The sequence below is a fragment of the Ochlerotatus camptorhynchus genome, unplaced genomic scaffold (assembly GCF_037179485.1).
Source record: "Ochlerotatus camptorhynchus isolate MF236.1 unplaced genomic scaffold, CSIRO-AGI_Acam_v1.1 ptg000262l, whole genome shotgun sequence".
NCBI classification, from domain to species: Eukaryota; Metazoa; Arthropoda; class Insecta; order Diptera; family Culicidae; genus Ochlerotatus; species Ochlerotatus camptorhynchus.
This window is the reverse complement of record NW_027040752.1, coordinates 1083188-1109292: the sequence shown is the minus strand read 5'-3', so window position 1 is coordinate 1109292 and position 26105 is coordinate 1083188. Positions and strand designations below refer to the sequence as shown.

Genomic DNA, 26105 nt, shown 5'->3' with positions numbered 1-26105 from the left:
CAAGGGCCCTCTTCATGTTGCTCGCCACACTGATCGCAGCGTGGTTTGTTCGAGCAGTAGTCCGATGCATGACCAAGTTGTTTACATTTCGAGAAATTCATTACCCGAGGTACAAACAGACGTACAGGCAGCTGAACCTTGCCAATAGCGACGTAGTGAGGTAACGCTGAACCCGAAAAGGTCACACGAAACGAGTTTGACAAGGAATAAGTTTTTTTGGAGCCTACTACGGATACTGACTGCATTTGAAGGCAGTTCAATATCTTCACTTTCGGCAGAGCACGGTTTTTAAAGATTCCGAAGGAATCGGGACCCAAGAAATCATCAAACTCGCTTCGGTGACCGCTCCTTCAATTTCTACCTCACTACTGGGTATGTAGACTCGGTATTCCAATGAAAAAAAGCTCGCATGCATCAATTTGGTTAGCCTGCTTCCGGTCATCAACGGTAACGTGCAGTTTTATTGGTGTTACCTTGAAAATATCGGTAACGACCGAAAAATGTGTTGTTAGATCCTTAGAGATCCTCGGAATGTTCAAAGGTTTTTGTTTGGGCCGGAATAAACAACCCATGGGCCTTTCGAGGCTTCTGGGTAAGCCTTTAGGCGGGGAAGCGCAGAGATTTTTGGGGGCAATGGTGTGGGGGTGCAGGAGGACGAGGAGGAGAAGGTGGGGGAGAGGGTTGTGGGGGATACCTTTTCTTGGGATATACTCCAGTATTTTTGCTGGAGAGCGAGTCAACTGGGACGTCAAGGGTTTCCATTTCTACAACTTCCTCGAGACTTTCGTATGAGGTGGAGTTAAGAGTTTCGTCGTCTGAGATGGAAAGCGACCATCCCCCGCCTTTATCATTTTCATCCATTGCGGTTAAATATCGCCGCAATGGGTTTTTTTTTTTGAATTCGAGTGTGGAAACAGAATGGTTTGTGTTTTAGCTGCATGGATACAAATCTTCCAACTCTTGAAATAGTCGGACAGAACATCCAGGCCTGATTGTAGGTTACTCGCCAGAGCACGGATCACTCGACTCTCACAGATGATGGAGGTGTCATCTGCGAACATTGACAGGATACCAGGCTACCCTGAGGAACCCCATGCATCAACGTTGAATGTATCAGAAGGGACATTGTTCAAGTAGACCTGGAATGATCTGCCCGACAAGTAGTTTTTGATGATCTTCACGAGGTAGATCGAAAAGTTGTATCGATGCAGCTTGTACACTAGGCCATCATGTTGCCAAACACATTCTCGACGATCAATAATGCCATGGCAGATGTATTGGAAACGGACTTGTTCCGCTTGATGATGTTAGTAACCCGTGCGAGTTAGTGAATGGTAGAGTGGCCTTTCCTAAACCGGAATTGCTCTTTGAGAAAGATTTTATTATCATTTGAAAACACCAGCAGACGGCTGAGTATCAACTTTTCGAATAGCTTCGAGATGGAGAACAAGAGGCTGATGGGGAGATAGCTTTTGGCACTGGTAGGATCTTTGCCAGGCTTGTGAGTTGGAATAACTTTGACCAACTTCCAGCATGCAGGGAAGTAGCCAAGCTCCAAATATTTGTTGAAGATAACGGTAAGATTTTTGAAGAAGTCAATACTTAAGTTAACTATTTATTTCATCAAATTTCATCAATCGTAATATAATATTCTATTGATTGGCGTATTTGGATTTTTCTATTATTTATAAATGACAAAGTTACAAGCGTTCAGAACCTCGCACTATTTCACCACACATATTTTTTAATTAGCAAGACGTAATTCTACGTCAAAAACGAGGTAAACTGCTTACATAGACAGGTACATGAACCATGAATAGAGAGCTGCACGCTTAGGCCCGTACTTATCTTGTACAGTATATCTTGAAAATGCTTGCTAGAGAAGAGGGTCAGATGGTCCAAAGAGATTAAACGGAATTCAAAGGAAGCAGGGCTAATCACACCAGTTTGTTTCTGCAGCCCACCCGAACCGGAATAAATACACTAATTTCAGTTTTTACGCAAATTTTTTCGCCTCTATTTTTGATCTGATAATCATTTAGAGTTGTTTGAATCACATGACCGTTAACAAGACTTCTAACTGATCAAAAGATTGTCATCTGAGCATACACTTATGTACATGAAATCAATTTCAATCTCTAGCGATGCACTTACCTCCAGCCGACTCGGCGAGTGCCATAACGAGGGCTAGGATGGCGGCCCTCAGTGGGCTCACGAGTTTCATTGCTGCTAGAGTAGTTGCCGATGCTGTCGTCGTCGACTACAGTTGTTCGCCACCAGCTGCAAATCACCACCGCAACGACTGCCGCCTTCCTCTTCCTTTGAACCTTCGACTCTACAGTAGCAGCAGCAGCAGCGGCAGCAGCTGGCGGTAAAATCGTCACAACAATCGCTTGCAGTATTACTAAAGGTACTTGCTAGTGTTAAGCTTGATACGGTACTATCAACGTGGGTAACGGTAGCTGCGTTCGTCTTCACCTTCGTCTGTGTCGTCGTCGTCGTCGTCGTCGTCTCCGGATGGTGGTACAGACGTTGCTGGTACTGTGGTGCCATTCGAAAAGGAACCCAAACTATCGGAGACAATAGACACAGGAGACTCCTCGTCGTCACACGCCCCACGTCGACTCACAACAGCTACTCGTTACACGACCTTGGCGGTTGAAATCAATCGAGTTTCGTTTTACAGATATTGACTGTTGAGTTTGGAAAACGGTGGCCATCGGGGCCTACCACTCAGTGGATGCACACAAACACACACGCGCCCGAATAGTGAAACATCCACTCTAAAAGCGTTAGTTTTACTCGTAGTTCCTGTTATCCAAACTGCACTGAAACCTCTGTAGAACCGGGTCGTGATTCTACTTTTTCTTTCGTTTCGAAATCGTTGAAAGAAGGAAACGGCTTCCTCTAACCTAGTTTCTGTTTTCTTCTCCGTCTTACCGTATATCTCTACCGACTACTTATCCATACATAGGAAACAAAGGGACTACTTTCGAAGGTGCACTTAATTGTTATTTTCTCTGTCCTTGTCGCGCGCGCTCAAAGGAGTTCCCCTCCTCTCGAATTCGTTTTCCGCCTTTGTTGTAATCCTATTGTGTTCCGTTTTTTTTTTCTTCTTCTCTATCCCTCTCTTCAGGCTGTTTGTGTTTCTTTATACTGTCAGCCACCCGAGAGAGGAACAACTCTGGAGGATGTGCAAGGAATATTTCTCCACGTCCGAGTTACTGCCCCAGTGAGTCAGTTAGTCTGTCGCAATTTCAATCCCACCCAAGTGGGTGTAGTTTTCTTTTGTTGTTGTTGTTGTTGTTGTTGTTGTCGTTGCTGATGTAGTTTTATTATTCTTCGTAATTCCCGAGACCAGAGCTTGCGAAGGCTTACCTGTCGATGGAGAAAGAAGCGAGAGAGAGAGAGAGAAAAATCAGTTTGATATAATTAGAGCGGAGCAATTTCATTTGCTTTTATGATCTGTTTGTGCGGGACTTTGAAAAGATGGAAAAACGGGAAGGGAAAGTCGGTTTGAAGGAGGATAGTTTGAGAAAAAACAAAACGGTATGAAGAAAGCTTTTGCAGCTTGCAGGATTATAGAGGGTTATTTTTCTATATTATCCACCTTGCTTGAACAGCGGTAATCCATGCGGACTTTGAGGAAAAACATTAGTTTTTTTTCCTGTCGCTATGGACTTATACTAAAGCAAACCGAGAACTTTGTAACGCAGAGCTTTGATGGTTGATCAGTAGAAGCAAAAAACCTGCAGTGCTGATTTTAAAATACTGTTCAGGTTGAATATGCGCTGATAACGTTGGAATAATGGTGTTTTGCTTGTTGATAGATTTCGTTATTCAATCATAATTAACAATCATAGGACCAACCCCCTCTCTTACAATGTTGTAGGCATGATAATGAACAGTTGGAGATGTTTAACGTCAATATTAGGCTTAAGTTGAAAATTTTGTGCGAAGGATGAGGCGTTTGATGTATAGAATTGATAGTTCCGTTGTAGAACGGCAGTGGGGAAATTGTATATAGAAAGCAGAAAGCGAACAAAGGACAATTAAAAGTACGAGTCGGATCGAGCATTCCCTTTATTAAACTCATCTGTTGATGAGGGGAGTTGAGGGATGTTTCCCCTTGTCACCACTGGCAAAGGGATGATTGCCGATTCGCTCATGTACCTCCGATGTGCAGAACCGGTTCTATCGGTTGTTACATACTCGAGTCGTAAGTATCTAGCGGATGGTTTTGAAATTGAAGCTATTTTATTTCCTCTAGCACATCGTCAACTTAAAGATTGCAAGGAGTGTTGGAATTAGATGGAATTTTATTGTTAATAACCTATTCAGTTTCGGCCCCTTCTTGTACTAACTCTTGTGTTAAGAATCATTGTAAAACATAAAACGGATATCGGTTCCGTAAAGCTGCCACTTTTGAGTCTTCTTTCATACATCAATTCATCCCAAGTAACCAACAAGCCCGCTAATTTGCCTTTCTGCAATATAAGGCTAATATGCGGCAAATATAAAGCTTAGCATGTCCTATGTTAGCCGTGTATCAGTCTCCCTGGTTACTTGGGAGGTTAGCTATACAGGCCTATTTTACGAGTCGTGTGACTCTCTGTCACTAGTGAGGTGATAACAGTCACATCATGAGAGGTGACAAAAGTTACGTCATGTTAGGTGACTCTCCATTTGATTTGCACCACTAGTGATATAATGATTGCTTGACTTGGGACAGGGTTTTCAAGCTATTAAGGCAACGGAGCACTTTTGACGTAGGACTACGTCTGTGATTTCTATATGAGGGTACACTTTGTGAAAACCGAAAATGGAACATGAAACAAGATTGTGAAAGATTTTGAACGTTAATAACTCAGCTGCCCCTGGTCCAATTTCAAAATTTTTATCACCAATTGATCAGCAAATTCTCCACGCATCGATAACAATGCTTCCAATTGTTGATTTTCAACAAAAAACTATTGAAAAAGGGGTAAATATCCAGCATTGTCCAAAAACATCGAATTACCTAATAAATTGACCAATTTCGTATATGCTTATGCTGCTTTCCCAACACAGTCATCAGGGAATTATTCCAAGACGAAACATGCCGATGTAGCATTACGGCGAGGCTCGATAGCTCAGTGGTTACCGTTTCTGCTTACTGAGCAGAAGGTCGAGGTTCAATCCAGGCCAGTCTTCAGCCTTGCAAATTTTCACTTTGCCTTATCATATCCCCACTAGATTTAAATAAAAACAAATTCTGCTTTAACCGACCGCATAACTTACCACATGAGTCCTGATCTAAAAATAACCAACCTCACTAACGCAACTATCTTTCTCGAGACAGCCGTGGAGATGTTGAGGAATTCTCGGTCTCTAGTAACAACCACACTGTGCAAGTTGATTAGTTCTGATCATTCACGGAGTAGCAACTAAGAAGGTTGGATAACGTTAACTCGACGGCCAACATTCATTGATACCATTGTTGGTGTGGTTGATAGAAGAGAATAGCAGAAATAGTGCGAAATAGGTAAGTGAAGCCATGGTGATCACAAAAGAGGAAATCGATAGAGAATTCTGCTTCTAAGCCCCTTACAGTCGTCGTCACAGCAATGAAAACTAGCATTGCACCGCTTTTGGTTCTAGGGCACTTGCTGGTTGCAATTTTAAGATCATGATTCACTGTGATGCGATTAGTGAAAGCAGCAGAAATGTCCTTCCCGACTCTCTTGTGGAATATTTTAATGGCTCTGAAAAGGGCCAGCTTAATTAGATTTCAACGGATAAATTAAGAGCGTTCACCACGAATACGATGAGCCAGCTGAATGTCCTTTGGCATAATTGTGACACGCTTGACGTTGATGGCGCACAGGTTGGTATCTTCGAACAGACCGACCAGATGGCCTTGTTGGATTCCTGCAACGGTCGAGCTCTGGAAGCGCAGATTGGTCTTGAAAGTCCTGGGCGATTTTAGGTGGAGCCTTTCCTCCAGTTGACTTACGAGCGGTCTGCTTGCGGTGCAGATACGATGAATCGAACACGTTGAATTAAAATTTCAACCGCTTTCTCCTCTATTTAATAACATACTTTTGTTATGTTCAACCAATCGTAAACGACGAAAGAACAAAAATGTAACAACTTGCAAGAAGAATTTAGCCTTCGAGTAGGTATAAAAGAGGTATTCATGGTCAAAATAAGCATCATCCATTCGCTGCCAGACTGTTGAGCAGTTCAGTCGATTTGAATTCTCTCTAGTTTCGTTCGTTCGTTCGCAAGTCGAATTAGTTCCGCGTTGTATAGTGACGCTCTCGCTGACCCAGCCATGGGTAAGAAATCGCCACCGAGCCAGCCCAGAAGAAGCAGAAGAAAACCCCATTGCCCATCCCGACAGGCGTTGCGGACCCACAGCCGGGGCCTCCCGGAACTAAACGACCCAGACCTGAAGACAGCAGCGCCACTGTATCAGCAGCAAAAAAGCTGCTGAGCAACAATCCGTTCTCCGCCCTGCAGAACGGAGCCCAGCCGCAGTCGGACCCTGAGACGGTGCCGAAAAAAGTTAAGTTGCCACCCTTCTATGTGAAGGGCTTCCCTCCCGGGCTATGGGAGCAGCTGGATTTCTACATTAAGCAGGGCCTTCGCTGCACCATTCAACGGTGCACGGAAGGCTACAAACTGATGGTCCCGGCCGAAAAACACTTCAACGCAGTTCAGGCCCTCTTGGACAGAATGAAGCTGGAGTACTTCTCCCACGACATCGAGGCCACCAAGCCGCTGAAAGTGGTGCTGCGCGGGCTCCACGACATGGACACCACCACCTTAATGGACGAGATTAAGGCGAACGGCCTCAAGCCGGTCGAAGTCCACAAGATGACCCGCAGCAAGGCCATCAAGTATCGTGACCAGCTCTACCTGGTCCATCTGGAGAAGAACTCCACAACCATGAAGGATCTCCAGACGACACGCACACTGTTCCATATCGTAGTGAAGTGGGAGCGGTATAAACCCACCCACCGTGGCGTCACTCAGTGCTCGAACTGCCTATTGTTCGGGCACGGCACCAGGAATTGCCGCATGGCCAGCCGCTGCATCAAATGCGGCAAAAACCACAAGATCGACAACTGCGACAGCATCGAGGAAGCCACTCCCACATGCGCCAACTGCGGTGCCGCCCACAAGGCCACGAGTAAGACCTGTCCGAAGCGGGCCGAATACGCCGAGATCCGGAAGAAGGCCTCGTCCAACAGCCAGCCCGGTCGCAAGAAGGTTCCAGAAAACAACGCGCAGAACTTTCCTCCGTTATCACCGGTCCAATCACGGCCAATTCCAGTGTTGCCGCCGCTCCCGCTCAACCAACAGTTGGCTGCCGCTGCAGTACCCGGTCAAGCCGCCGGGCCATCGACGGATCCCCCTGCTCCGGGATTGGCCGGTACAACCGGTGAAGCTACAGACGATTCTCCGCTGTCAACGGATGAGATCGTCACACTGTTGGCCCAGGCCATCATCATCAAGCGCACCTGCGCAACACGAACACAACAGCTCCAAGCTATCATCTCCTTCGTCGCTAATTATGGACCGTGAAGCCATAAAGATCGCCAACTGGAACGCTCGCTCCGTAGGGGCGAAAAACATTGAGCTTGCAGACTTCCTCCGCAAGCACGACATCGACGTGGGCCTTCTCACCGAGACCCACCTCAAGACCGGTGACAGCTTCTGGCTGCCCGACCACAGCATTGTCCGGCTTGATCGCAGCAGCTCCAGGGGGGGCGGTGTCGCGGTCATCATCAAGAAAGGCATCAAGTACTGCACCCTACCCCACTACCGCACTTCCATCATCGAGGCCGTCGGCGTTGAGGTGGAAACATCGACCGGAAACGTCCGGTTCATCGCCGCCTACTGCCCCCGGCAATGTACCGTTAGCAATGGTACAGCACAGCAGTTCAAGAACGACCTTGCCATCATAACCCGCACCAATGCCCGCTTCGTAATCGGAGGGGACCTGAACGCCCGGCACGAGGCCTGGCGGAACTACCAGCAGAACCAGAACGGCCGCCTGCTATTCGACCATTCCCAGCATGGTCTCTATTCCGTCTGGTTTCCGGACGAATCAACCTTCACATCACCGGCGGGCAACCCATCGACGCTGGACCTGTTCTTGGCAAACACCGGATTAGCCAAGCCGGTTGCCATCAACGACCTGAGTTCGGACCACCAACCGGTGCTGACCGAACTGGGCTACAACGTGGCCCCTGCACCGTGCCTGCGGAAGGACTACCATCGAGTCAACTGGGTCCAGTTTCGACGCGTGGTCGACCGCCACATCGACGACAACCCACCGCTCGACACAGTGGAGGACATCGACCGGGCCCTGGAGGGTCTCCATCAAGCCATATCCGTGGCTGACGAAGAGTGCGTTCGACGAGTTCCTGTGAGGGGTAAGTTTCAAGCAATTGATTCCCACACCAAACTTTTGATTCGGCTCAGAAATGTTCGTAGACGCCAGTTTCAGCGGACTGGGGATCTGCAGCGTAAATACGAAATGGTCGATCTGAATCGGCAGATCGCTTCCAGAATGGTCTCAATCCGGAACGAGAGTTTCGGGCGGCTCGTTCAGAACCTGGACGACCGTTCCAGACCATTCTGGAAGGTTGCCAAGGTGCTGAAGTCTCACCCCAAGCCCATTCCACCACTTAGAGTCAATGACGAACGGCTTATCACCAACGAAGAGAAGGCCAATGCAATTGGGGAGCACATTGCCCAGTCGCATTTGCTTGGCTCTACAATCCCAAGTCCACTCGAGAACCAGGTTGTGCAGTGCGTCCAGACGTTAGATGCCTCCCCTTGTGCCGTTCCTCCAGAAGAACGGATTACAGAGGAACAAATTTGCTCAGCGCTGAAACACAGTACGAACATGAAGGCTCCCGGGTTTGACGGAATATTCAACCTAGAGTTGAAAAATCTCAGCGCAAGGGTGCACTCGCTGCTGGCTGCCATCCTCAACAGATGCTTGGAGCTGCACTACTTTCCAAGCATCTGGAAGGTGGCAAAAATCATCCCGATCCGCAAACCTGGGAAAGACCCTTCACTACCGTCAAGCTACAGACCGATTAGCCTGCTCTCAGCGCTGAGCAAGCTGTTCGAAAAATTGATCCTCAGCCGACTAAACAAGTTTGTGGAGGAACATGACATTCTTCTTCCGGAACAGTTCGGGTTCCGCAAGGGGCACTCCACCAATCATCAGCTAGTGCGGGTGATGAATAACATCCGAAGTAACAAAGCTGTATCCAAGTCCACAGCCATGGCCTTGTTAGACGTCGAAAAGGCGTTTGACAATGTCTGGCACGACGGACTTATATACAAGCTTTGTAACTCCAACTTTCCACCATACCTTGTGAAAATCACCCGTAACTATCTCCAGCAAAGGTCGTTCAGGGTGTCGTTGAATAGTTCCCTTTCGGGACAATTTCCGATCCCAGCAGGTGTTCCGCAAGGGAGTCTGCTGGGACCACTGCTTTACAGCATCTACACGTCGGACATCCCTCCTCTAGGAGACGGTTGCGTGTTCTTTCTGTTCGCAGATGACACCACGATAGCCGTCAAGGGTAGGATGCCTCGTGAAATTACGAACAAGCTCCAACGATGCCTTGACACCTTTACTGATTATGCCACCACGTGGAAAATCAAAATCAACGCCTCGAAAACCCAAGCGATCATGTTCCTTCACAGACAATCATTAAAACTTAAACCGTCTCCCTCCTGTACCGTAATAATGGATGGTACAAGGGTCGAGTGGCCACTGATGTTACTTATCTCGGGATGTTGTTCGATGAGAAGCTCCTGTTCCGCTCGCACATAGAGAAAACCCTAGTTAAGTGCTCCGCCTTGGTTAGGTGTTTGTATCCGCTCATTTGCCGCAGATCCCGCCTCTCAAGGCAAAACAAACTGGCTGTTTACAAACAGATCATAGCCCCCGCGATCTTCTATGCCGCCCCGGTGTGGGAATCGTGCGCTCAGACCCACAGGAACAAAATCCAGGTTGCACAGAATAGAGTGTTGAGGATGATCCTAGATCGTCCATTCGACACAAGAATAGCAGACCTCCATCAAGAGGCAGAAATTCCCAAAGTAGATTCCAAAATTGATGATATGACAACTAAATTTATTCAAAAATGCAATCTTTCTGAACATGCTTTAATAAGCAATTTGTACATAGTAGGTTAAGTGTATATAGTAGAGTAGGTTAGTTTTAAGCTGTAAATAGTAGTATTAAGTAGTTTCTCTTCAAATTCTAAAAACAAAACAAACCAATCCCACCAAGGTGGTCGACCGTGTACTAAGTCTAGGACTAATTCTGTAAAACAAATTTTGAATTTTGCCCATACCTAAAGATGAAGAAAGCAATTAAATCACTTAGTAAAAATTTATATGGTAATCGTCCAAGTTAAACTAAAATAAAGATCATTTAAACTGGAACAAAATAAGCATCATTCTGCGTTAGACCGTTAAGCAGGTCGATATATATTGAGCTCGCTCTCTAGAGTTAAATGGAAAGTTTTTCGCATCCATTTCCTGTCGTACCCAAAGGCAGCTTAAACACCATAAACATGGCCTGGACGTGGCAAGGGAGGCAAAGGACTCAGCGAAGGAGGAGCCAAACGTCATCGTAAGGTGTAGCATGATAACTTACAGGGTATTTCCAAGACTGTCGTCAGGCTCGTCGTGATAATGTGTATCTCCGGTCTGATCTACGAGGAAACCCGAGGTGTGCTGAAGGTGTTGCTGGAAAACGTCATTCGTGACGCTGTTACCTATTCTGAATACGCCAAGCGTACGCTCTGAAGCGTCAGTATTTTTTCGGAGGTTAAGCTTCGTTCATTTTCCCTATCTGAAACGGCCCTTTTCAGGGCCAATAACTAATTTCAAAAGGGATGGTTTAGGAGTTCTACTAAACTTGGCATGAATGAAATTCCTGGAACCAGCACCTGCGGGGGATTTCAACGTAGACGTCGCGAAAGCTGAGAATATCGGATTCGTCCAATTTATGAAGAATTTTCTGCAACTCGATCTCGTATCAAACCCTAAGCTGCCGACTACATTGGGTGGCACATGTATCGATTTGGTGTTTCCAAGGAAAATACCGAAATTGCCAACCAAAAGGTTTATTACGTACTTTTCGTACCATCGCCCCTTGTTTACCTTGTTGTCTGCTGTAAGTTTCTGAATAATTCTTGAATATTGTTGATCATTTGCTTTATTGTATAGCCACCGACGACACAGTAGTGGCAGTAGGATGCTTCCCTTTTGAACTGGGTGTTCACAGTATCCTTTTACTACAACGTCATGTTAGGGCCCATGCATTAATTATGTCACGCTAAATCGAGCAAAAAATTACCCCCTCCCTCCTATCGTGACGTTTTTCCCATAACTAATGCATTGCTTGTCACAAAATCTTAAACCCCCCCCCCCTTTAGAGCGTGACATAATATATGCATCAACCCTTACATACCGTTCCCTTTAAAACCACATCACCAAAACAGTCCTTTTGAGGGCCATGTAACATCAAAACGGCTCTTTTCAGAGCCACAAACCATCAAGTCCTTTTCAGGGCCACTACAATTATTAAAGAAAGAGTTAGTTTGGAATATGCTCTAACACAAGAATAATTACACATGAACTGAAAAAGAATCTTATTAGTATTAAACGGAAAATGGACACTGACCAATTATTACACTTCGGAAGAAATTCACGGATGTCATAATAATATCGGGAATTTTAAATAACGTTCGTTCAAAATAGTTAACATTTGTGAGTGTAGTCCTACGTCAACTGTTCGTACAACTCCATTGGGCTGTCCCTTGTAGTTTTTACGATAAATATCCCTCGCAGAGCACCGGATTTGCTATAATTTTGTTTAACAAACATCGCTAGAACTACTCCACAGTCAAACAGTATATGAGCAAGTCAAACGCACATTCTTTTGCCTATGGATTTGAGGAAATACCTCAAATCCCCTCACCCATCAAGTGTGAGCTAGGTAAAAGAGTGCTCATTTGATTAGTATTGTCACATTGATGGCCCTTTCGTTCAATATCAACTTCTGTTCAATTTTCACACTGCCGTACTCCTCCCTCTTCTTGCTAAACAAAATGTACTATAGCTTCATATTGATATCAGTAAGGCATTTGCTCCCAACGTTTCTTTATATTTAAATAATTCTACCCCATTTGGCATAATTCCTAATGTCATAATGCAATTTGGTAATGCAGTGCTGTAAATATGAAGAAGAAAACTTCATAAGCGAAAAAATAATAATGACCGAGATTTGCACTTTAAAAAATTTTGTAGAGAAATAGAGAAATTTGAAGGAGTCAGCCATCATTTGCAAATTTAAGAAAATATCCAAAGGTTAATCCTTACTTCATTTACAAAGATATGAAGTCAAGGTGGACAATATTGACGAAAATCTTCATTTCACTTAGCACTAGTAAAGTCTAAGACTTCAGAACCCCTGACACATCTGATGACGGCATAATCGAGCCAGTGTTTCTTCAAAGATTGACGAAACTGATGATTACTAAAACAGGCTCATGAACCACAGACAAACAGACGTAACTCTTCATTGTGTATCTTCGTTCATGCATTTAACGGTTGATTTGAATATTATCAGTTCCGCGAACTACTCGCCGCAGCGCTGACATCGGATCACTTTGACGTTTCTATATATTCTATAGAAATTTCAAGCAATATTGTTTACGAGTTAGCGAGCAAGCTTGTTTTCCGCGAGAAGCCAGATAGATGTCGCTACTGAGGTTATATGTTTTGAGATACTATGTTTTCAAGAACAAGTTTTTCAAAGAGTTACGTCTGTTTGTCTGTGCATGAACAATTGATCTGGTTTCGATCAAATCCGGCAAATTTGACAATTGGTCAAATTTTCCAAATTGGATCCAAACCGGATCAATTGTTTGACGGTCTTAAGACCTACAAAGTCATCTTAAGTTGTCGTATGTACAAAGCTCATCATAATGGGTGAATTTACAGCAAAACTAATAATTTAAAATAAAATTTCATTTGATAGCTTAACGTCATACAAACAAATCGTACTGGTTCAGGTTAAATCCATAGCGGTTATCGTTTAAAACTTTACGTAAACGCTTAGCAAAACCATCGTAGCATAACTGCCGCAGGTTGTTTATCGAACAAGCATTTAACGGCTATTTTAAATTGTTATTAGTTGGTAGTATCGCCAACTGCGGCGTGCCTAGTCAATTCTTTTGCTTTTGACGTTTGCACACTACCGCCATCTGTTTACCGTACTGCCCGTCACAGTGTACTCAACAGTACAACAGTACAAGCAGTAGTGTTTAAACGACTATGAAACAGGGGCCCGATAAAATGAACAATCAATTTGACCATTGCTGAAGCTTTACTAGCTTATCTTAAGTATATGAGCTTAAAAGTTCTCAAACTTTTCCAAATATCCCCGAACCCAAGTTGTGTTACTTCATAGAATTATGAAGAGTAAACTGCTTTACAACCAAAACCAGTTATACAAAGGTTATATAAACTGTTATAGAACATGTGTATCACTAGGGAAACTCTAGGAGCTTAAAGTTCTCGGAGCTTATCTCAAGCACTTGGACTTTTCCAAATTTCTTGGAACTATTAAAATATTCTGGAAACTTCTCCGTGTATCTTGGAAATATTCTGAATTGTTCTTAAGCTCTCGGTACTTTCCAGAAGCTCTAGAAACTTTTCCTATGCGCTATAAGAATTTATCCGAAAGTCTCGAAATTTCTCCGAAGCTCTTGGAGCTAATTTAAAATTCCTGGAACTTCACTGAAGTGTTTTACACTTTGCTAAAATCTTCTGATCTTATCGCAAGATCATTAAGCTTGGCTAATCTCCTCAATAAATTTCTAGAAGCTTCGCAATAGATATATTACATTTTACGATTATATATGACTTATAAAAGTGTTTGAATTACGTTTTTCAATCTAGGTTTTAAAATTTTGCAGAAACTTTTCAAGCTTTTGAAGCTTCGCTGATGTTCGCAGACCATATTTCAAGTATTCAAATAAGTTAGAAGTTATGAAAGCTAATCTTAAATACTTAAATTTATAAAAAGTTCTCGGAACTTCTTAACACTCTGTTCTTTGCTCAGATATGCTCAGAAATTCCAAAAACCCACCAAAAGTTTCGAGAGCTTATGAGAAGTTCCCGGAACAAATTAGAAGTTTTGGAACTTTTCAGAAGGTCTCGGAAGTTTTATTTTCCTTGATTTGTTTTCCGTCGATCTTGTTTTCCGTGCTGAGCACCAAGGCTACCGACGCCAGGGAGGTAACTCCCACACCTGGACCCCTACCTATCGACCCATCAACTCATGGACCGAAGACCAATGGCTTTAATTCCCTTCCGAAGGCGGCACCGACTGGGATTGAACCCAGGCCTTTTGGGGTGAGAGGCAATCACGCTTACCACTACACCACTGTCGCCACTGAGGCCTCGGAAGTTGTCAAGAGTTCCCAGAACTTCTTAAGACTAAGTTTTTAGAAAGTTTCAGAAATTCTTAGATATTTTTAGAAATTTTCAGAATTTTAAGCTTCTAAAATTTCCAAACATGTAAAAAGTCTTTGAAGCTTGCTTCAAAACTTCTTAAAGCTAACTTTTTAGAGATTCTCGGAATTTTGGAAACTAGTCAGAAATTTCCAAACTTTTCAGATTTTTTGGAATTGGTTAGATATTCTCGAAACTTGTCTTAAGTTCTCAGATTTTGTCAAAAGATCAACGAACTCGTCAATTAATCTCAGAACTTCTTTAAGTCTCAGATCATGAAAGAAGTACTCAGAACTTCTTACGACTCAGTTTTTAAAAGGTCTCGAATCTTCTCAGATGTTTTTAGGACTTTTCAGATATTTCCAAACTTTTAAGAAGCCTTGGAAACCATTCAGATGTCCTAGAACTTGCCAACAGTTCTCATAACTGCTTAAGACTCGGTTCTTAGAAGTTTTCGGAAATTCTTAGATATTTTTTGTAACTTCCATTAGTTTCCGGAACTTGTCAAAAATTTCCAAACTTTTCAGAAATTTTCGTAACGTGTCAGAAATTCTCAAAACTTCTTTGGAGAAGTCCGAAAACTTGTCAGAAGATCTAGGAACTTGTCAAATAATCTCTGAACTTGTCAGAAGTTCTTAGAATTTCATAAGACTCGGTTATTGGCACTTCTCAGATTTTTTTATAACTTTTCAGAAGTTTCCGGAAATTATCAGTAGTTTACGAACTTGTATGAAGCTTTTGAAACTTTAGTTGTCAGAATTTTTCGGAAGTTCGCAGAACTTCTTAAGACTCAGTTCTTAGAAGTGCTCGGAAATTCTTATGCATTTTTTAAGTTTTCAAAAAATTCCAAACTTTTCAGAAAATTTCAAACTTTTCAGAAGCTTTTGGAACAAGTAAGAAGTTCTCGATACTTGTCACAAAATCTTGGAACTTGTCAGAAGATCTAGGATTCGTCAGAAAATCTCAGAATTTGATAAAGATTCAGTTCAGATTCAGAATTTCTTGTCAGATATTTTCAGAACTTATCGGGAGTTGTTAGAACTTGCAGAAGTTCTCAGAACTTTTCAAAGCTCAGTTCTTAGAAGTTTTCGGAAATTTTTATATATTTTTGGAATTTTTCAGAAGTTTATGGAACTTGTTAAAAATTTCAAACTTTTTAGAAGTTTTCGGATCCTTTCAGAAATCTTGAAACTTGTCAGAAGAAGATCTAGGATTCAGCAGGAAATCTCACATTTACTCATAAATCAGTTCTCAGAAGTTCTCGGAATTTCTCAGATATTTTTGGATCTTTTCAGAAGTTTCTGGAACTTGTCAGTAGTTTCCGAACATGTCATAAGTTCTCGAAACTTATCAGACGTTTTCAAAACTCTTCAGGAGTTATCAGATCCGGTCATAAGTTCTCAGAATTTGTCAGAAGATCTCAGAACTTTTTAAGGCACAGTTCTTAGAATTACTCGCATATTCTTATATATTTTCGGAACTTTTCAGAAATGTACGGATCTTGTCAGAAGTTTCCAAACTGGAATCAACATTAAATTTTTTTAAATGGTCAGAAATTTTCGAAACTTGTCTGAACTTGTTAATAGTTTACAAACTTATCTCAAGTGCTCGAAACTAGTCAAATGGTCTTGTCAGCAGTTTCCGAACATGTCATAAGTTCTCGAAACTTATCAGATGTTTTCAAAACTTGTCAGGAATTGTCAGAACTTGTCAGAAATTCTCAGAAGTTTGCGGAACTTATCGGAAATTTGAAAAAAAAAATTCAGAAGTTTTCGGAATTTGTCAAAAGATCTCGGAACTTTTCAGAAGATCTAGGATTCGTCAGAAAATCTCAGAATGTTTTAAAGATTCAGTTCTTTGAAGATCTTGGAACTTCTCAGATATTTTTAGATTTTTTTCAGAAGTTTCCTGAACTTATTGGTAGTTTTCGAATACATTAGAAGTTCTTCAATCTTGTCAGACGTTCTCAGAACTTATCGGGAGTTGTCGGAACTTGCCAAAAGTTCTCAGAACTTTTCAAAACTCGGATCACAGAAGTTCTCGGATATTCTTATATATTTTTGGAACTTTTCAGAAGTTTAGGGAACGTGTTAGAAATTCCCAATCTTCTCAGAAGTTTTGGGAACTTGTCATAAGTTCTTGGACGATATCTGGACTTGTCAAAAGATTTAGGATTCCTCAGAAATTCTCAGTCATTTTTAAAGATTCAGTTCTTAGAAGTTCTCGGAAATTCTTACAGAACTTTCCAAAAGAAGTTCTCGATACATATCAAAACATCTCGAAACTTTTCAGAAGATCAAGGATTCATCAGAATATCTCAGAATGTTTTAAAGATTCAGTTCTTTGAAGTTCTTGGAACTTCTCAGATATTGAAAAAAAAATCAGAAGTTCCTGAGCTTGTCAGTAGTTTTCGAATACATCAGAAGTTCTTCAATATTGCCAAACGTTCTCATAACTTATCGGGAGTTGTCAAAACTTTTCAGAAGTTCTCAGAAATTTTCAAACTCAAATTTTAAAAGTTTTCAGTAATTCAAATATATTTTTGGAACTTTTCAAATGTTTATGGAACGTGTCAGAAATTTCTAACCTTCTCAGAAGTTTTCGGAACTTGTCAGAAATTCTTAAAAGTTCTCGAAAATTCATACATACAGTTGTCAAAATTTCTCGATTCTTGTCAAAAGCTTGTCAAAAGCTCGGAACAGAAGTTCTTTGTAGTTCTTGGAACTTTTCATATATTTTTAGAACTTTCAGAAGTTTTCTGAACTTGTCAGTAGTTTTCGAACACATCAGAAGTTCTTCAATCTTGTCAGACGTTCTCAGAACTTATCGGGAGTTGTTAGAACTTGTCAGAAGTTCTCAGAACTTTTCAAACTCAGATCTTAGAAGTTCTCGGAAGTTCTTATATATTTTTGGAACTTTTCCGAAGTTCTCGGAACTTGTCAGAAATTTCCAAACTTCTCAGAAGTTTTCGGAACTTGTCAAAAATTCTCGAAAGATCTCTGAACTTGTCAAAAGATTTAGGATTCGTCAGAAATTCTCAGATATTTTAAAAGACTCAGTTCTTAGAAGTTCTCTGAACTTCTCAGATATTTTGGAATTTTGCAGAAGTTTCCGGAGCTTGTCAGTAGTTTCCGAACATGTCAGAAGTTCTTTATGTTTGTCATATGTTCACAAAACTTAAAACTCATATGTTCTTAAAACTTGTCGGATGTTCCCAGAATTTGTCAGAAGATCTCAAAACTTCTTAAGACTTAGTTATTATAAGATCTTGGACATTCTTCGATATGTTTTGAATTTTCCTGCAGTTTACGGGACTTGTTAGATATTTCCAAAATGTATGAAGTCTTCGGAACTTATCAGAAGCTCTCAGAACTTCGTTTGAGTCAGTTCTTAGAAGTTCTCGGATATTCTTACATATACTTGTCAGAAGTTTTCGGAATTTGTCAGAAGATCTAGAAACTCGTCAGAAAATCCACGAATTTCTTAAATATTAAGATCTTAGAAGTTCTCGGAAATTTTTATATTTGTTTGGAACTTTTCAAAAATTTACGGAACTTGGCAGAAGTTTACGGAACTTGTCAGAAGCTTTCGAAACTTGTCAAAAATTCGCAAGACTTGTCAAAAGATCTCGAAACTTGTCTAAAGTTCTCAGAACTTTTCAGGAGATCGAACTTGTCAAATAATCTCAGAACTAGCCAGAAATTCTTAGAACTTTTCTGATATTTTTAGAGTTTTTCTGAAGTTTTCGGAACTTGCCAGAGTTCACAAAACTTCTAAGGAGTTGCCAGAACTTTCCGAAAAATATTCAAAATTTCTTAATTTTAGAAGTTCTTGGAAATTCTTATATATTTCTGGAACTTTCCAAAAGTTTACGGAACTAGGCTGAAGCTGTCGAAACATATTAGAAGTTCTCGAAACTTGTCAAAAGATATCGGAACTTCTCAAGGTTCAGAGCTTTGATGTTCTCGGAACTTTTCAGATATGTTCAAAACTCTTCGGAAGTTCTCGAAGCTTGTCAGAAGTTCCCAAAACTTGTCAGAAGTTCTCAGAACTTCTTAAGACTGTTAGAAGAAGCTCTCGGACATACATTTTTTTTTAACTTTTCAGAGGTTTACAGGACTAGTCCGAAATTTCCTCACATGCATGCAGCCTTTGGAACTTGTAAGATGATCTCAGAACTTGTAAGAAGTTAGCAGAACTTCTTTTGGCTCGGCTGTTAGAAGTTCTTGGAAATTATTATACATTTTTGAAACTTTTCAGAAGTGTACGGAGCTTGTCAGAAATTTTTACATTTGTCAGAAGTTTTCGGAACTTGTCAGAAGTTCTCGATACTTGTCAGAGGATTTCGGAACTTGTCAAAAGACCTGGAAACTCGTCAAATAATCTCAGAATTTGTTAAAGATTTAGTTCTTAGAAGTTCTTGGAAATTCTTATATATTTGTGGAAGATTTTGGAAGTTGTCGTAACTTGTCATAAGTTCTCGAAACTTGTCAGAAGTTTTCAAAACTTGTCAGAAGTTCTCGAAACTTGTCAGAAATTCTCGAAACTTTTCAAAAGATATCTGAACTTCTCAAGACTCAGGGCTTAGATGTTCTCGGAACTTTTCGGATATGTTTAAAACTGTCCGGAAATTTTCCGAATTTGGCAAAAGTTTGCAAACTTGACAGAAATTTTCAAAGCTTGTCAGAAGTTCTCAGAACTTGTCAAAAGTTCCCAGACGACTCGGCTATTAGAAGCTCTAGGACAGTTGTACATATTTTCTTAACTGTCAGAAGTTTACGGGACTTTTCAGAAATTTCCAAACATGTATGCAGCCTTTGGAACGTATAAGATGATCCCAGAACTTGGTAGAAGTTAGCAGAACTTCTTAAGACTCGGTTGTAAGATGTTCTTGAAAATTATTATACATTTTTGAAATTTATCAGAAGTGTACGGAACTTGTCAGAAATTTTCACATTTGTCAGAAGTTTTCGGAACTTGACAAAAGGCCTAGGAACTCGTCAGATAAAATCAGAATTTGCTAAAGATTCAGTTCTTACAAGTTCTCGGAATTTCTCAGACAAGTTTATAGCTTGTCGAAGGAACCAGGAAGTTGTCATCAGTTTTCGGCATTGTCATAAGTTCTCGAATCTTGTCACAATTTTTTAGAACCTTTCAGAAGTTCTCGGATCTTTTTAGAGCATATCTCAAGTACTTTAATGTTTTAGAAGTTCTCGGAGCTTATCTCCAGTACTGTAGCTACTCGGAAGTTGCAGGACCTTGTCAGAAGTTGTTGGATGTTTTCATAAGTTCAAGTTCTTGGATCTGCCCAGGAGATCACGTAAAGCTAACGGTTCCAAAAAATTGAATGAAGTTTGAAAAACTTGAGCAATATTCTAAGAACTCGAAGCGGCGTTCCATAAATTTCAGTAAAGTTTCATAAATTTCAGAATAGTTAAATAAATATTGATAACTTTTGAAAGGTTTAAGAACTTTGAAGTGGTTCAAGTTCTGAAGTATGCTTCAAGAAATTCAGAAAAGTTTCAAGCAATGTTTCAAAAATTTCAGTAATGTTTTATAAATTTCAGCAGCTCCAGGCAGTGAAGTTCCTGAATTTCACTATTTCGGAAAAATTCAGACAAATTTGGTGATCTCCCAAGAATAGTAGACCAAATATCTGAGATATGCTCCGAGAGCTTCAGAGATGGTCCAAGAAGAAGCAGAAAAGTAAAATACCAGAAACTTCCAGAAGGTTCCGAAAAACTTACTGATGGATTTGATTATAAAATGACTTCTGCCACTTATGGCACTTAGAGCTCGTAGTTCCTGATGGGCTGTGCCGCTGTTTTCTATGAATTTCTCATCGATTCTCGCTAATGAACAAAACAATTCGACACTCGAGAACATTTTCCATAGGCTTTCTAAATAAATTCGATTGCGTCCACAGTACCCAAGGAATCAACAACAAGCGTTCCAGTGACGTTAGCCAAAGAAGTTGATTTGAATCTGTGTTTAAAATTGGACTGAAATCTCCATAATATCCGCTGAAACCACAATGGAACGCTGAAATATTCAAAATCTGCGAATGGAAGATTGGACCGACTTCAAATAACAAAAAAAAATCTCTTCCCAAGCACGACTGCCACTGCCAAGCATATTAATATACTCCCCAATGACATACATTCTTGTTCATCTTCAATCCTGTCACACATATTCGCATCACTTGTCCCGTTAAAAGCAGCCATTGCCGTGGCGAAAAAAAAAAACGGTGTCACCGAGCGCGTCTCTTCTCTCGGGCAGAACAGAATAAGCCGGCTGTCTCCCACGTGTCCCAGAACAAATGAGAAAATGCATACGGCTTAGCAGAACGCCCAGCCAACCCGAGCCGGAGGAAAGAAGACAACAACGCGATCCTGAATCACTAATCTGCTGAACATGTTTTCATTCAATACCTCACCCGCTGTTCCGCTCCTCGAACCTCCCGTGAATCCCCTCATTATCGCGCGAACTCACAACACCGAGTTAGGCAACCCGGAGGCACTATCATCTCGCTTTTCCCACACCCACCGCAATGGTGCCAGTGCTTGGGCAGGGAAAGGGGAGGGGGGGAATTAACATAAATATGCGCTCGTTCCGAAGCTGACAAGTTGCAAAATAACAATGGCTGTGCGGTGGCGGTGGTCCTTCCACACGTAGGCACTTTCGCACACAAACACAACCGCAGCAATATTCTAAGCGCAATGCAAGTGCAGTCAGTATCGAACTGCATAGGAGGACAGGACATAGCAGGACTGTTGCTGCAGCTGCGAAATTGTTTTCCAATGCAAATGTGAAAATTGTTCCATTGCTGATCCTGCTTGAATAAATCGCACACACTGAGTCAGTGTATGTGACACATTCTCGGATGATGAGCCGCACGATGGGAACATTGTTTTGTTTCGATTTTGTCATAACTTCAACATCAGAGCATCGCGCTTGATTTATTAAGCATTCATAATCGCGACATTCTGATGCGTGGGATCGGTGCGCCTCATCCTCCCCGCAGCAAATCAAGTATAATTAGCTTCAACAGAGCTGACCGATGAGCTGACTAATCGAAGCTGATACCTGAATTTGAAGCTCATAGATACAGTCAGTAGACGTACGATGTCAGGTCAGTCGAATGGACGTCGGTTTATCGGGGCCTGTCACTTTGGATTTTAGCGGACACGCAACGACACGGCGCGGGCTGATAGAGATGAATTTTTAAGTGGGTGCGATTAGTGCCGCCTTTTGACGTTGATTTATTTCGCTCAGTCCCAGCTCAGGTTGTGGAAGCGCCCTGGACTCCGGGTGCATACGAAATGAGCTTAGGTGTGATCTCGGCAGAGTGGCACATGGATATCAGATTAGAGCGGCGGCGATTGGGGGTTTAGTAATTTTCGGTGATTCAGAAGAACTTTGGAAATGAGGTAGTTATCGGTTTTTGATATGTCTGCAAAATGTTGGTGAATTGTGCGGTCATTTGAAAGCGTAGTCAGTTGAGCGATTCCACGCCAACTGGTGAATCGATTTTATTTCTCTCCGAATTCCGTATAACTTCGTCTAAATGTTTGCTAGGGGCCAAAGAACCAAGTTTTTGCTGGTGCTTGGTAATTATTCAAAATGGCGCGTTCGCAATGTTTCAATAAATCATAGCACAAAATCGATTCATCTAAGTGAAATGACGTCTGAGACAAAGATATAGGAAAATAGTTTTCCTTTTCAGGAAAATACACATAACGGCGCCAGTGGTGTAGTGGTAAGCGTGATTACCTCTCACCCCAGCAGGCCTGGGTTCAACCCCAGTCGGCGCCACCGGGATGTTCTGAGGCATAACATCTCTGATCACGTCTTCCTTCGGATGGGAAGTAAAGCCGTTGGTCCCCGGTTCATGAGTTGATGGGTCGATAGGTAGGGTCCAGGTGTGAGAGCTGCCTTCCTGGCACGTCGGTAGCATTGGTGCTCAGCACGGAAAACAAGACCAATCAAACGAGCGTCAATTTTGACTTAAATTTGAGTCGTAACAGACGCCAAATATAGTTCAATCAAACGTACTTTTAGTCGAGCAACGAACTGTTCAGTCTCGGAGCACTCAGTATTACATGACATGTTTGTTTACGTCTCGTTTTTTTTTTGTCAAAGGTGGATTCCGTTACATGTAAAATTAGTTATTTCTAAGTGCTTAGCATAAATCAATAGCCAGCAAAAAAGGAACAGCAACCATAAAAATGTGTGTAGAATAATGCATAATGGCACATCCCATGTGGCTTTCGTACAAGAAACCTTACTTTCGCAAAGGAAACTTTTATCTAGGAAAACTCGTGAACCCAACCTTTGCTACTTTTAGCAACAGTAGAATGCCAAACTCCTCGAGTATGTGTGCGTGTCAATAACGCAATCGTCGCTACGCAAATCTTTGAAATAACGACCAGAGATGTGTGTACTGTTAAAATTGATGTTACCTTTGGAATAGGCAATACGTTTACTGTTTCAGTGCTTGGTTTTTACGTTTATATCAGGTTCTTGTTTTAGACGTTCCCAAGAACTCGTGACATTACTACTGAAAGTGTTAAATCAGTCTAGAAAATTTAACACTTCCGGAAGTGAGTCTTTCTTTGAGCGATTCAACTTTTTCCCTACTGAACTCAAGCTATTATGAAGTTATTAAATATGTTATGAGCTGAATACATGGATCCAGTGTTTCCAATTTATCCGAAGAGATTTAAATTTTTTGTGAAGTTCAGTACTGTTCGAAATGATTCTGTACGGGCTATTTTTTTCTGAAATGGTCCAGTACTTTCCAAGTGATCATAAGCTTTTCTCAAGTTATTCCATATCTTCTGAAGTGATTCTGAACATTTCCAAAGTGATTCCAAACTTTTCTGATGTAATGTATTGTCAGTATAGACAGATCTCGTTTTGAAAACGTAACTACAGTGCACTCTCTACAACTCGAGTTATAGAATTATCGAGTTTTGAATAACAATTCCATACAAATTCGTTATCGCAGAAGCCATGACATTCATTTTTATTATGGTTATATAACTCGATATTGAGTTAGCGGACGTCGAGTTGTGGAGAGTTGACTGTACTTCATCTATGCTGCCAAAATCAAGACATTTTTCGACGGGTCACAATTGAGTGACATAGCGATAAGAATCAATACTCCCTTAAGTAAGACCTGTTGAAAAACTATTCAAAAATTCGTGGAAGTAAGGAGGATCTCTCGGTTTTTGACGGTCTAATTGACCTACATTTGGAAGTGGCAAGCGCAGTTATTGCCTGTCGTAAAGTATGAGATCACCAGTTTTGACACATTGCAGACGCATGCTAGTCCAACGCATCGTTTGTTGCTTCTCTGTCTCTCTGGTGATAACGGAGTAGCAACCGCGAGCGGTTAAAGGGTGTCCCACATCAAATTGCATCACGGAAAAAACGCTGTAGAAAATTACCTAATTGACCGATCCTTTTCAAACATTCAGACAATGAAATATTACCCATTAGTAAGATTTTGGCATATTCATTTCATTTAACTTCAATACCATAACCGTACGCTCGCACCTTAACTCCACTCATTAGGTTCTGGCTGCAGCTTCTTCTGTACGGAAACCCACTTTTTCTTCATGTCTTCCTCAGAAATTTGACCTCCTTGGGAGGCTTCTGTAGTGCTTGCTTCATAATAACCCAGTATTTGTCGATGGGTTTTAGTTCCGGTGCTTTGGGGGGTTCATGTCCTTGGGTACGAAAGTTGGCTTCGTACCGCTCCAGGATAACATTTGAATAGTGGCTCGAAACTAGATCCGGCCAGGTGATCGTAGGGCCCTCGTGCTGACTCAACAGAGGAAGCAGACGCTTCTGTAGACACTCCTTGAGGTAGATCTCCCCGTTTACAGTCCCGGTAGTCACGAACGGCGCACTCCGTTTGCCAAATCATGTATTTCTTGGCAAACTTTGAAAGTTTCTTCTTCTTTATTTCCTCCGAAACATCAACCGTATTTTCCTACCTATTTTGCCGTTCGTCACAATTTGGAGCCTTCTGCACTTTGTACGTATGCAGTCCTTCCCGGTCCTTGGAACTCTGAACGAAAGACGTGGACAGATTCAACTTTTTGGCCACATCCCTGACCGAAGCATTGGGATTCCGCTTAAACGCTTGCACGTCAAGCTTATGATCCTGATTACTAAAAGAACATCCATTCTGACCGCATTTCTCCTTCCGTTCGATGCTCAGAGTTTCGTAGTAACGTTTAATTACATGACTCGCCGTTGACTGCACGAATCCGAGTTGTTTTCCGATGTCCCGATGAGAGAGTTGAAGATTTTCCATGTGCTTGCACAAAATCAATTCGCGACGTTGCTTTTCGTGGGGCGCCATTTTTTCCAACTTTCGAAAAACTGACAGCGATAAACATACAGTGTAAACAATACACTCTAAACTGCTTGTACTTAAATTTTCAACAGAAATTGCCTAATGGGTAATTTTCTATAGCGTTTTTTACCTTTAATCATTCTCATGCTCAATTATGTCTGTTCTAGAGAGGGTCTAGTATAAGAGAGGAGCGGACTGGCTGGTTTTGAGCCAAACGAACTGTCAAAGCCTGAGCAAATCGAGCAGCGCCTATCCTGATTGCATTGGCAGTGTTGCTAGAAATCACCTAGGCATAGGTCGCCAAGGTAGTTTGTTTTGAATCTGCTCTTCTCTTATACTAAACCCTCTCTAGTCTGTACTATCTGCAGTGATTCAGTACTTTCTGAAGTTTTCTGCAGTAATTCAGTACTTTTCAAACTGATTCCGAGATTTTCTAAAGTGTTTCAGTACTTTCAAAAGAGAGTTTGAACTTTTTTTCAAATGATTCTGTGCTCCCCAAAGTGGTTCCGTTTTTTCCTAAGAGAAGAGGTGACAATACTGGGGCGAAAATGAACCAATTTTCTGTCAAACGTGAACCAGCTCCTGATAGGCCGATTTCATGTGCGTAAGATAGAGATAGACATAGATGAAGATAGAGATAGAGATATAAATAAAAGAGGAAGAAGCAAATTGTCACCTCTTCCTCTAAGGTTTTTTTTTCTGAAGTGGTTAAATATGTTTGAAGTGATTCCTAATTTTCCTGAAGGGATTAAGCTATTACAAAGTGATTCAACTTTTGAAGAAGTGATTGTAAACTTGATAGAATTGATACAGTACTTTCCGAAGCAGGGTGCCTTCCATTCATTTTGGCTAAAAAAATGTTTTATGAAATTATGGAATAATAAGATATTATAATAATATTTTGTTTGTGTAAGCAACAAGAAAAGATTGTGGAGTTTATGTTTGACACATAATATCAGCCAATATTGCTGCATGAGAGTCGCAATAAGCGATTTTGTCAATTATCTCACCCACTCTTCGCTTTTCACTCTTCGCGAAGATGCGATCAGAAAATCGCTCATTGTGGCTCTGTCAAAGCTAAATTTGCAGGTTATATGTGTCAAACACAAGCTTTAAAATCTTTTCTTGTTACTTACACATTCAAAATACCATCATAATATCTTATTATTCCATAATTTCCTAAAACATT

At 41.5% G+C, this 26105-nt stretch overlaps 1 protein-coding gene across 1 annotated transcript in view; it reads right to left on the bottom strand.

Annotated features, from left to right (window-relative positions):
- mmd (mind-meld) overlaps window positions 1-26105 on the bottom strand; it is a 1436357-nt gene that overhangs the window by 1063551 nt on the left and 346701 nt on the right. The window contains exon 2 of the mRNA XM_065226841.1: window positions 2155-3378. Within this exon, the coding sequence (XP_065082913.1) occupies window positions 2155-2224 (70 nt within the window). The 5' untranslated portion in view covers window positions 2225-3378. The remainder of the gene's footprint in view (window positions 1-2154; window positions 3379-26105) is intronic.